Source organism: Stegodyphus dumicola, chromosome 4, assembly GCF_044657685.1.
Source record: "Stegodyphus dumicola isolate Sdum_Otavi_A_Nest chromosome 4, ASM4465768v1".
Lineage (NCBI taxonomy): Eukaryota > Metazoa > Arthropoda > Arachnida > Araneae > Eresidae > Stegodyphus > Stegodyphus dumicola.
In genome coordinates, this window is record NC_140771.1 from 28644209 (window position 1) to 28656969 (window position 12761).

General features: G+C 33.9%; 1 protein-coding gene across 9 annotated transcripts in view; it reads left to right on the forward strand.

Moving 5' to 3' along the window:
* Window positions 1–1906: 1906 nt before the first annotated feature.
* Rel (nuclear factor NF-kappa-B family member relish) overlaps window positions 1907–12761 on the forward strand; it is a 161206-nt gene continuing 150351 nt past the window's right edge. For 7 of the 9 annotated variants that reach the window (XM_085814644.1, XM_085814645.1, XM_085814640.1 and 4 more), the window contains exons 1-2: window positions 1911–2064; window positions 11902–12098. In XM_085814644.1, the coding sequence (XP_085670770.1) occupies window positions 11927–12098 (172 nt within the window). In that variant the 5' untranslated portion in view covers window positions 1911–2064; window positions 11902–11926. Of the gene's footprint in view, window positions 2065–11887; window positions 12099–12761 lie in introns of all 9 variants that reach the window. The other 2 variants (XM_085814642.1, XM_085814641.1) reach the window with 2 other exon arrangements.

The window sequence follows — 12761 nt, forward strand, 5'->3', positions numbered from 1 at the left end:
CTGGGGTAGTTACAGGATTCCTTGCTAGTGCGGTTTAACATTGGCGAAACTAAGAAAGCCTTAAAATTTCGTGTTAAGGAACATGAGACATATGTTAGAAAAAAGAAACACAAAAGTCCTCTGTTGCCGAGCATTGTTGGTCCGAAAATCATGCTTTCAATTTTTCTGCAGCAAAAAATCAAAAAATATCTTTCATTGGTGAATTAGATTTTCTAGAGGGGTTTTATTTTTTTAAAAAAGTCTTTCTGTTGTAATTAACGACCCTAATTCCAATCCATCTTTGCCTTCAGCCTTTAAGAAAATTATGTTTTAGTTCTCGTTTCATCAATAGATGGCACCAGTAACTTAACTGTTGTCCAATCAAGGATCAAGGAAGGGTTCAATTACGAGGCTCATAGGCTCAATGCCTTTATCCCCACATTATCAAAGCTTAAATAATTATCATCAGAAAGAGAGTTCGGCAAAGAAGTAAAATTTAGTGTCGAATTGTCAAAATAACAAAAGGTAAACTGCCTTCCACAGTGAGAAAAAAAAGTAATTTTGAGATCTAATAGGGCTAGAATCGATTTTGAAGGGTTACATCATGAATTTTGAAAAGATTCGATATTTCCTTCATCCATGATCTTGTGATGTTAACAACATGAAAAAGGAACAACTCGCGAGAGGTCATTCACGTCGCAAGTGATTCGGGTCTGGGAAGGAAAGGGGGTGGGGGAACTCGTTAGGCGAGTCAGGTTTAAAGAGACAAAGTCAGAACTGCCTCTGAGGAGAAACATGAGGTCAATAAATTAGTACCTTGTGTTACGATATAATAGTAATAAGTTAAAAGATTTTTTATTTTATGTTAATTATTCCCTTTAAGAGACTGAATTTAAATGAAATATCTGGGCACAAGAAGCCTTTTAACAAGGAACAAAGAGGTGCTTACCCCTAAGTTACAACCACCTACGGTTGAGAGAAATAATAATTGCCCGATTACGGAACCTTGAGCCAAGCTGAAAGAACAGCGAATTCGCTGAAGCGCGGGGGGGGGATCAGTGAACGAGTTGAGTGATAGCTTTGAGGCACCTCGTCTCCATAGCAACGCCTCTAATGGTAATGCCTCTAAGTAATGGTAATGCATTATATGCGCTTTCCAGTGTGGCTCTGTGTCTTTTTCTAAATGACGCAATTTCTGGATGATAAATAGGCAATAAATGGAGAACGGCGTTACCGATCGAATGAATCTTTTTGAAAAAGTTAACCGAAAGTCGCTGTATAAAGCGATTTAAGGAGACATATATAGGTCGGACCTCGTTGGCGTCCATCCTCGAAATCTAACTGTTGCCCAGCCGTTCTTATCTAATCATTATATCTTATCTCGTTCATTTGCGTTTGGCAGCTGAGGATGCTGAAATTAGTCCTACGAAAATTAGCGAATATGACGCTGATTTGTGTTGTTTGAATTCTAAATTTATACCTTGAAGTATATTCGAGAAGAAAGGCCTACAATTGCTGGAGACATCTACCGACACATTCCTGTTATGGTAGTGCAGGTCCTGGTACTGCTGTTGGTTTCAAGGGTGAACAAGAAAGACTAAAGGGGCTCTGGCTCGGTTGACTTCAGGACTCTCAGATATTCTAGTGGTACTAAAACATTAATGCCTTGCACCAAAAGTAAAAATCATGAAAAACATGCCTTGGTGCATGAAGATCTGTTGAAGAATTGCTGAATTTCAGGTTGAAAGTTATGAAAGCGAATGAACTTATGGATCTGACCTGATTATAAGAAGAAGGAGAACAGGTTTTATAACTACATACTCGGCGCCTTTTTGTTGAAGACACGGAGTATAACTCAGTACTCTTATTTTTCATCTGTATGTTACGTTTACGAAGTTTGGCAACACTTTGACAGTGTGTGTCTTTTAAATGCGATAAACACGGGAAAGTCCCTTTCAGTCTGTTTTGAACCATAGGCACTGTGTAGCTTATGATCATTGGCATTGCCCTTAAAGGGGTATATTTATGTTTTAAAACGACAAACATAGTTCATTAAAAAGTAAGATTAATGTAAAGTTCTAAAAAGTAAGAATCTTTATTTTCATATTAAAAATAATTATTTTATTATAATTCTTCATTTATCAGAAAATTCCGTAATCTTTGGTACTGATTTTATCTGATAGTGTAATCAGCGTTTTTTTTTTAAACAAAAAGTACGATAATTATTATTTTGATAAAATGTGTAACTTTTCTTTTATTTAATGATTTTAATTGTTTAATATTTTGGGAAGAATGAATTGCTTTGTAGGGCTTTGATGTAAATTTTTAATGTATATGTTGATTTGTAAAACCTTGATAGAGGCATTTATTGCATGTTAGAAGTCATTGATCTAGATAGGGATAATACGTTGAATATTTATTGGTAACAGCATCATAATAACCCATTAATCTTCGTCATTTACTATATAAGATGGAACTTTTATGTTGCTTTGTTGTATGATAGCTTATATATTTGAAGTATGTACTCTCATGTATTAACAGTGTGTATTTTTATTACTATATGATACTTAACTCTTTGAATATTAGAAATGCAAATGTAAATTATAAGAAATTAGATGTAGTAGGTAAAATTTTTATCAGAAGGATGAAAAAAAAATTTTTTAGTAGCCAAGATTGTTGTTAGATAAACAAAATGAAATCCTAAATAAAAGCTGTTTTTCCTAGTTCCAGTCTTTTATATGCTCACCAGACGTTTGAGTAACATTCCCTCTTGTAGATGGTTGATAATTTTTGAAATTAGTGTGGATATATGAACCTAAGTGAGAAAGAATTTCCCAGTTTCTTTGCATAACTTGTCAACTCTCCAGTATTGTTGAAGAATTATGCCAGCTTTAGTTTTTTTTCTCTGTATGAACAGATTTTTGTGTATGTTCACAATTTTTTCAAAGACACCTATTCACTTATTTGGTTGATGGATTACATCCAGAGTACACATCTCTCTCTCTCATAAAACTGTTTCTGTAAGTGGTCACATTTATACAGAGTGGTAGCTAGGGTTTTCAGCGCCCAGGGACAACAGAAGATTTCGCACCCCGTACTGCTTGCCAAGGATGGAAAACATTTAATTCTAAATTGCCGTAACATTAGTTTGGCGCCCCTTGGATTCTGCGCCCAGGGACAGATGCCCCCCTTGCCCTCCTCTAGCTACGCCCCTGCATTTTTATAGTGGAACTACTCTTATATACACCCTCGCTTGGTGACAAATTTCTCGCCAAATATTGCTATCTGAATTTTTAATCTACATTTCAAACTTTAAGCGAAAAATGTCACGAGAAACAAGGTTTTAGCACGTGCAAAAACCACATTTTCAAAACACAATTTAAGCAAAAAATCTGAAACAAAAATAAAAAATTTAGATAGCGAAAATGTAAAGTTTCTAACCAAATATATTTCACAAGAATGCATGTACACAGCGATATGTTTTTACTTAAAAAAAAAATCGCAGAATTGCCCAGTCTATGCAGCGAAGGAATCTACGAACACCTAGCTTAAATAAATTAACATAACAAAAATACATTTCAAAGAATACCATGTACACACCATTCTGTTTAAACTTAAAACGTCTATGAATTGCACAGTCTAAGCTGCAAAGGAATAAAAAAAGGAGATTGACAACAGGAGATGATGACTTCTCTCTTTTTCCATATTTTCCAAGGCAATTCAGACTCAGCTCTTCCACACATGGAAAACGTCAGAGACATGATTAAGACGCTAAACCTAGCCCCAGATCTTTTGCTAATTATGCCGAAATTTAACCGCAAGGAGCCCGCGACGATCTCGGACCTGTCCCCGCTGCCAGTGCCACGGAGATCACCAATATTACCCATAACCACGGTTGCCCCTAAGGAGTCCCCGGGTAACACTCCTCTCAAAGTCGATCAAAACTGGACCAAATCTCACAAAAACCTCGCAAAAATCTTCTCTTCTTCTCCCTTGTAACGGCTTAAGAAAACTCGGTTGACACTCACTAAGAAACGCCTCAAAATCACTATTGGCTCAAACCACACTAAAATAAAAAATTTAACCAATCTTAAAGAAACTTGGACCCCCTCTAGCCAACTACAGCCAAATAATAAACCATTACTAAATTTCCAAGAAAAATTCAGAACTCTCAGCAAGATGACAGACCTTTTCTTTCCCACGCAAAGAGGAATGTTACCAACCTATAACTCTGTCAAAAAATCGCCGACCCTTAGAACTATTCGCCTCTGAATGAGCAAAACACGTGTGTCCAACCCTCCGAAAAGGAAAATGCAGCTGGCCGCAATTGACCGCTTCTTGGGAAACGGAAGTAACAAGCCTCGCCTTTTTTTCTGAATAACATCTTCAGCTAAGGAGCTTTGCCGTAATAAAGTCAGAGTTTAAACAATCCTAAATATTAACCATTAATTCTACAAAAATAACAATACAAATTCATTAAACACAGTAAAATAATATAATAACTAAGAATACAACATGTACAGTAAAAAATACATAATAATTGTACACAACAAATAATACATAACAATTTTCCATAACACTAATCAACAAAATAAACTAAAATAAATTAAAAACAATTAAAAAAAAACAGAAATTCATGCTATAAAAAACAATGAACATAACATTCTACAAAATAAGAACAACAATAAAATAAAACTCACTTACCATGAATGAATGCTTCTTCGAACAGAAGAAATATCAATTTCAAACATCACCAAAACAATTTCACCACAGACTTGTCGAAAGGATCTTCTCCTGTTTCAGAACAGTGATGGAAAAACATATAAACCACCAAATAAAACTCAAAATCGCATTTCCGATTACAGTACAAAATCCGTAATCCGGACTCGTCGGGGCTTCGGCGATTCCAGATTATAGTTCATCAATTTAAATCTGGTAAGATGGCATGCAGAAATTATACAATTAAAAATGTGAAACTGTAATTTAAGACATGAAGAGAAATTATGATCTAAAGGGTATCAAAATTTACAAAAAAAGAGCTTAATATTTATTTGTTTACTCTATTAAACATTTCTTGGTTAATCTTTGGATTATGGTAACTCGGCGATTTTTTGGCGAAAATTTGGCGACCAACCCTGCTACAGCAACCTGCTAGTCTTTGTTTGGATGCCATTTTGTTTTCACGAAGTAAAGGCTTTTTTTTTTACTCAACATTTCTTTCCAAGAATCTGCTAGCTGAATTACGCTTATGCTAGAACTTTTATGGAACAAAAGTGCTTAATCATGACGAAGGTTAGGTGCGAAATTGGGAGAAAGTGCAGAATCGCAAACTGCTTGCCGCGTTTTTAAGAATTGCACATACACGGTAACCATGTACGCGTCGACCTAGTTTCACTCAAAAAAACATCCCAGAATTGCCCAAAAATGGCATTGCGCACAGTCTTGACTTTATCCATGTACACTGCTAAAGTCCTAGCTAGTAACCTTTATCGCCTTACCAAAATGTCGCCAAACTACCTGTTACCATATCCAAAAGATTAGCCCATTTCTTTCAATGTAAGTTGTTTAAGTTGCTTCGTTTTTCTGTGCTAATACTTTCTCTTAAATTCTATAAACAGAAATAATTTCTTGTTCAGTTACAAAGTTCCACTGTTCAAGTTTTGTAATTGCTGTGCTGAGAATACTGACTAACTTGTCAATCAAAATTTTTTCGTTTTCAATAACCTCTCTGTCACTTTCTTCACTATCGGAAGCGGTATATCGAAACATGCTTTCGCTTTGTAGATCCTTTGGCAGCTCCAGAATCGGGAACTCTTTTTGACATAATCGAAAGTTCAAGCTTAATTTTTGTAAAATTGCTCTAACAGTCTGCAAAAAATAATAAGCCGGATCCAATTAGAATGCGTTAGAATCAGCAAAGATAATTTAAGCCTAGCTTATACCGTCTGTTATACATTAAACGCGTAAAGCATACAAAAAAAAAAAAAAAAAAGTCTGTGGCTTTGAGGTCCAGATTATAGATCATTCCGCATAATGAACGTCCGGATTACAGACTTTGTACTGTATAAGTAGGCAATGTAGCTTTAACATGCCACTATATAATCTCTATCATATTTATATGATGGCCAGACTCCGTTTAGCGCTCTTTTTGCTAGACCTGATTATACATCTTAACCCTTTGGGTAGGGATTTGAGAAAATATTTACATGTGGAACGGATATAATTTTTGGTTGCTTGGAGTAGAATGCAAAAGCAGTACATTTTACGTAAGAATTTATTCATTTCTAAAATATTGGTGACATATGTAGTATTAAAATGTCTTGAAGTAACTAGAATTGAAAAAAAAAAAAAAAAAAAAAAAAATAAAAAAAAATAAAATTACTAATAATTATGCAGAGTGTGAAATTTTTCAAAGCAAGTAAGTAAATGCAGTGCTACTTTGCATTGTTTGCACAGCCACGTAGTCTCTTTCGTAATATGATGCTTATAACAAACACGGCCCCTTTTTCCAGGATGTTACTTGGACTTAGTTGAAGGAATGTTTCTCAGGAAAGTGTGCCCAATTTTTCGCTGCCAAACGAAATGGTGTATCGCTACTTGACGGGCGTCCACAATGCTTATAATTTGGCAATGACAATTGCTCAAGCAATTCTTCGGCAATAGCTAAACGAAAGGATATAAAACATAAGCATTATAAAAGGCCATATCTGATGCCGGTTTTATAATATTTTCGCTATCACCACCTTCATTTTTTCTCCTTTTGCCTGTGTTTATCAAATCAGCATTTGAATGTTTCGTTCTAAGTTTGTGAATCATCCGCTCCTAGGGAAAACAAGTGAATGATGTCTCTCAGACGTCAAATGTACCCAAGAGTTTAATTTTTGGTTTGACGTCTGAGACACGTCATCCGCTCCTAGGGGAGAAAAAGTGAATGACGTGTCTCAGACGTCAAATGTACCCAAGGGGTTAAGCAGAAATTTAGAACTTTTCAGAGAGTGTTTTCAACAAACTTAAGTTTTAATCCAAGATATGAAGAGAGTGCTGATGTCAGTTCTTCATTCAGGTTAGGGGGGGGGAAATCACAAGAAAGAAACAGATTTCTTATCATATTGAATCTTGAGTATTTAATAGTGGAAAATATTTCTCAAAATTTTTTCCTGTTGTTAAATATTTGATTATTAAACAATTGGTTTCCTCATTTGTATCCTATACAGAAGGGAATATTTCTCTTATTTCTTTTTCTTACATGTCTCTTTTATGATAAAATTTTATCAAGGTCACCTCATACTTTTATTATATGTGATATAAAATTGTAAATACCGTATTTGACGGCATATAAGACGCACTTTTTTCCCTAAATTTGGTCTCATAAAAGTTACCTGCGTCTTATACGTGAAGGACACAGGTTAACTTTCAATACTGAATGCTATTTTTATCCCGGATAAAGGTCTAGACACACATAACTTTTTCTACATCTGCCATAATTATTTTGCGCATGCGGGAAATATCTGTCGCCAAAAAGCGCCAAAGCTCGAAGCTGATGTCGAAGTTCGAACAGGTTCGACAGTGACATTACGTCTATGGAGTCTTTCCTTCTTTACATAGACTTTCTTTGACTCAGCCGACACACGTGTCGGTATCGGTGCTTAAAACTATTTGTTTTAAAAAAATACCCTGGAAAATATGACTACTGGGAACAAGAGATTAAGCTATACAATTCAGTATAAACTAGGAGAGTTAAACTGCGCCCAAGTGCATGGAAACAGAGCAGCAGCAAGGCATTTCGGTCTACCACCTACCGAAAAAATGATACGTACTTGGCGACTGCAGGAAGATCAACTGAACGCTGCTAAAATACAAAAACATAACCTTCGATGCCCAGCTCCATCTTGGCCTGAACTTGAAAATGCCGTAAAAATGTGGGTGATGGATAAGAAGAAATCTGGGATAAGTGTTTCAACCAAAATTGTAATCAATGAGGCCAAAGGATTTGCAGAAAAACACGGGAATCAGAACTTTTCAGGCTGGTGCTACAGGTTCATGAAAAGGCAAGGCTTATCAGTGCACACACACACACACACAAAAAAAAAAAAAAAAAAAAAAAAAAAAAACTATTGCACAGAAAATGCCAGCAGATTATGTAGAAAAAATACTAGCATTTCGTAGGTTTGTTATAAATGCACGCAAGAAAACTTCTTTTGAGGTCAGAGCTTTTGAGACTGTGAGTATTAAAGGGTCTAAATCAATAGTAATAACCATAAAAACCACAGGTTATGAAAAAAACCCGATATACGGTAGTTCTAATATGTTGTGCTGATGGCACAAAACTACCACCGTTTTTCATATTCAAAAGAAACTCATCCGAAAGAAAAACTTCCAATGCTTGTAATTGTTCATGTTCATCCGAAAGGCTGGATGGACGAAGCTGGAATGAAACTGTAGTTAAGAAAAACTTCCAATGCGTGTAATTGTTCCTGTTCATCCGAAAGGCTGGATGGACGAAGCTGGAATGAAACTGTAGTTCGGTATGGGCGAGGCGACCTGGTGGACTTTTAAGAAAACCCTCTCTTTTGGTTTTGGATCAGTTTAGTGCCCATAGAACTGAAACCGTAAAGAATAAAGCAAGAGAATTAAAAACCAAGACAGCTGTCATTCCTGGTGGACTGACTAGCCAATTGCAGGCTTTAGATGTATCGGTGAATAAGCCATTTAAGGAAAAAGTGCGAGAACGATGGAACAAGTGGATAGGAAAGCCACATCACACGCTCAGGTAGAATGAAGCGGCCCTCTATTTCACTAGTGTGCGAGTGGGTGAAAAGATCTTGGGAGGAGGTAAAGGCTGAAGTAATTGTTAAGTCCTTTAAGAAGTGCGGAATCAGTGTTGCTCTTGACAGAACAGAAGACGACGCATTATTCAAAGAAGGTGATACTAGCGATGACGGAAACAGTAGTGATGACGATAATTCTCGTTTTCGATGATGATGGTAGTGAAAAGGATTTTTATGGTTTTGAAAGTGATTAAAGTCTAATTTCATGAAAGGCAACATTTTCCTTGAATCTGTGTTTTTTGTTGTTTCTGCTTTATTTTGTATTATGTTTGATTGCTTGCCGTTCATTCACTTATTCCTTATTGAAATTTACATATCATGTTCAAAAAAGGTTACCGTTGGTTAATTTTCCTTAATAAAAATATGTTTGGTAATTGCATTCAAGGATTGTTTATTTGGCTTTTACGAAACGTGAAAACTAAAAGAAACCACATTTTAAGTTACTGTGGTCGCGCGGACTATTGAAACTTTTTTACCTTGTGTGTGGCCTTCTAAATAAGGGTGTGTCTTATATGCCAGTGCGTCTTATATGCCGTCAAATACAGTAAATTTCGAAAAGAAAATTATTTAATCTCTTGTTCCCATTAAGCTGTATGATAAATAATTTTTCTCCTTTTAGTTCATTAATTTTATAGCTTTAAAATAAAAGTTTTTTTCTATGAAAACATTTTTTAAATACTTTTTTAGTAGATAGTTTTTTTTATTTGTAATTTTTAAATAATTGGCATAGGGAAAATTTGCACCTAAAAAATTTACATATTTCCCACTTATTTGAAGAACCATGTCAGGAAAACAAAAAATAGTCAGGAAAAATAAAAACAAAACACACACACAAATGTCCCCCCCCCCAATTTTTTTTTAAAAGTCAGGAAAAATCAGATTAAAAATTAAATAAAATTGCAGTTTTAAAAAGGAGAGCATATGAAGTACTTTCCTTTTCATGAAAAACTTATTCACCTTGTATAGGATATAATTTTATCAATCCATAGCTTTCTTCTCTTATCTGTTAATGAGTGTTCTTTTAGTTCAGTCTTCTCTTTGGAATATTACTGCTATCTTAGGCCTTCCTTTAGAAATGCCTTCAAAATTAATATATTTAAAAAGTTATTATGCTGCTATTATACAGTATAATCAACAATTATATTAAATATTTTCAGCTATAGTGTTATTCATATATTTGTTATGAATCTTTTTTGATTGTAATTCTTACATCTGTTATGAATATCTTCAGTAAAATAGCCAGTGCCCCCCCCCCCCGAGTTTGATATTTCTTTTTAAAAATCGCATGTGTTTTTTCAAATTATCTTTTTATTTCTGTTTCTTTAATTTGCTTATGGTAATAGTGATATGAATTAAATTTTCATAATATTCTTAGTAATACAGTCAAAAGTCGTTAATCTGGACTCGTCGGGACTTCGGCGATTCTGGATTATCGATTTTTCCGGATTATAGATCATGAGTTTAAATCTGGTAAGATGGCATGCAGAAATTATAAAATTAAAAATATGAAACTGTAATTTATAAAATAAAGAACAATTATGATCTAAAGAGTATCAAAATTTACAAAAAAAAAAAAAAAAAAAAAAAAAAAAAAAAGGCTTAATATTTATTTGTTTACTTTATTAAACATTTCTTTCAATGTAAGTTGTTTCGTTTTTTATGTGATAGCGGTGTTAAAGATAAACAAAGTTTAGATAAACAAATGTTAAAGTTTAGATAAACAAAGGATATGCCTTATCCATTTTTTGCAGCAATTCCACTTTTTGTTTGATGGACATCGGAACATGCTTTCGCTTTGTAGATCCTTTGATAGCTCCAGAATCGGAAATTCTTTTTGACATAATTGAAAGTTCAAGCTTACTTTTATAAAATTGCTCGTAACAGTCTGCAAAAAATAATAAGCCGGATCCAATTAGAAGATTAAGGAACAGCGCAATCTGCAACAGTAACTGAATTAGAGAATTTTAGCTTATACCGTCCGTTATACATTAAACGCACATTCGTAAATGTATTTTGTGCACACGCCCACGCCTGTTCGCAGCCGTAAAGGTCTGTAGCTTTGAGGTCTGGATTATAGATCATTCTGGATTATGGGTGTCCGAATTAACGACTTTTGACTGTATTATTGTATTTTATAAAAAATCTGTTGAATTATTCAATTTATTATTCTTAATTTATTAACTAGTTCATTGCATTTAATTATATTTAATCATCATAAGTAAGGGAAAGTAAAAGTTGAATATTAATAGTAGTCTTGTTTTAAATAGTTTGATAATGGATTCTATCATGCAGAAGTGGCAATGAATTACAGTGATATCTAATAGTGGCAATTATTTTTATGTGCAGGTATTTCCTGTCTTTGAAATTAATTTTATTTTAATTTTATTTTTTATTTGTCATAAAAGATATAGAATTCCTTCTGCAGAAATGAACCTGCACATGACTCCGAGCAAACTTGGAAGCATCAAAATAGAGAGAACTCTTACCTGGTAGCATATTTCATTAAAATTTTTGAGGCAAAGAGAAATATGCAAAGAAAAAAAAAGAAAGGTGTTAGTTTGGTATCGATTTTGAATGAAAAACCTTGCTGGCATTAGGTAGCTTTTATGCCTAATTTTAAATTTCATAATATATTTTGGCAAACAGGTTTCAGTTGCTAAAAATTGTTTAACTCATTTGCTGACACAGGTCATAGATTATTATCACTCCAAGTACTTTACTTCTCAAGGTCGAATTATCTCATAGCTGGCTTATAGATAGAATTTGATTTCGTATGCCAACTATGAGTAATCTAGAGCCTTTTTATCAAATGCTTTCGTACAGTTCCTTCTTATAATAAATAATTTTTGGTTCTCTTCTGTTATTGGGGGGACTGAGTTCAGAAATGCATGTATATATAGTTCAAGTATGCATGTATATGTATGTATGTGCATGTATACACACAAAGACATATATGCACATTATTAAATAATTTTTAATAATGCTAAGCATTATATGTTATGCATTATATATTATGCATGACTATAAGTTAAACTTTCTTGCATAAAATTGCTATGATAAAGTAGTATTTTTAATTTTAGATGTATTATCGTAGGTGAAAATTCAATTAAGAAGAAGAAATGCTGTCAGAGAGTTTTTATTTACCAAGCTATTACAATGAAGCCCTTCAGTTAGGAACTTACATTCAGGAAGACATTTCTTTGTCTACAGTAAATGATGTTTATTCCCCAAATTCTCCTGAAGGAGCAATTAATTTTTTAGATCTTCCTTTGAATAGGAGTCATTATTCAGGTATAGTGATAAATAATTTATATATTTGTGTGCATAAGACAGTTATGTTAATAATTAATAATTTTATGCTATAATAATAAAAACTAACTATACTTTTTTAGAATAAAGCATGGAATTGATATAACATACCAGTTATCTGAATTTGTTGGAATCTTATCAGTTTAGATAAACAAAAGTGTTGAGAAGTAGACAGACAGTGTGAAATTTGAACTATGTTTGCACTATCTACTTTTGAAAATAACATCTACCACCTTCTGCCTTTTTCAAATATGTCACATTTTATTAATTAATAGGGCTGTGATAATTATATTTCGAAATTAAATGACAAAACTTTGAAATTTGTTTTCTGTGTTAAAGTAAACATTCTTCTGAATTGTTGATACTATCTCCTACTGTTACATTAATCCTTCATATCTTTCAATATCTGCACAGTTTAGGCTCACAAATTGATCATAGCCAGTGGAAAGAGAGTGCTTGTTGTTGGTCAAAGCTATGGGCACCTTATAAGTAACAATACGACTTTTTCAGTTTCTTTTTACAACTTTTTTAATGTTAGCGCAGGCATGTAGACTCTTATGCTGATGGAACTGTATTCAAAAGGGATCAGTGTTTATTACTGTAGCATGTTTCTGGCATGGAAACATTTCAGATCTGTTGAGCTGA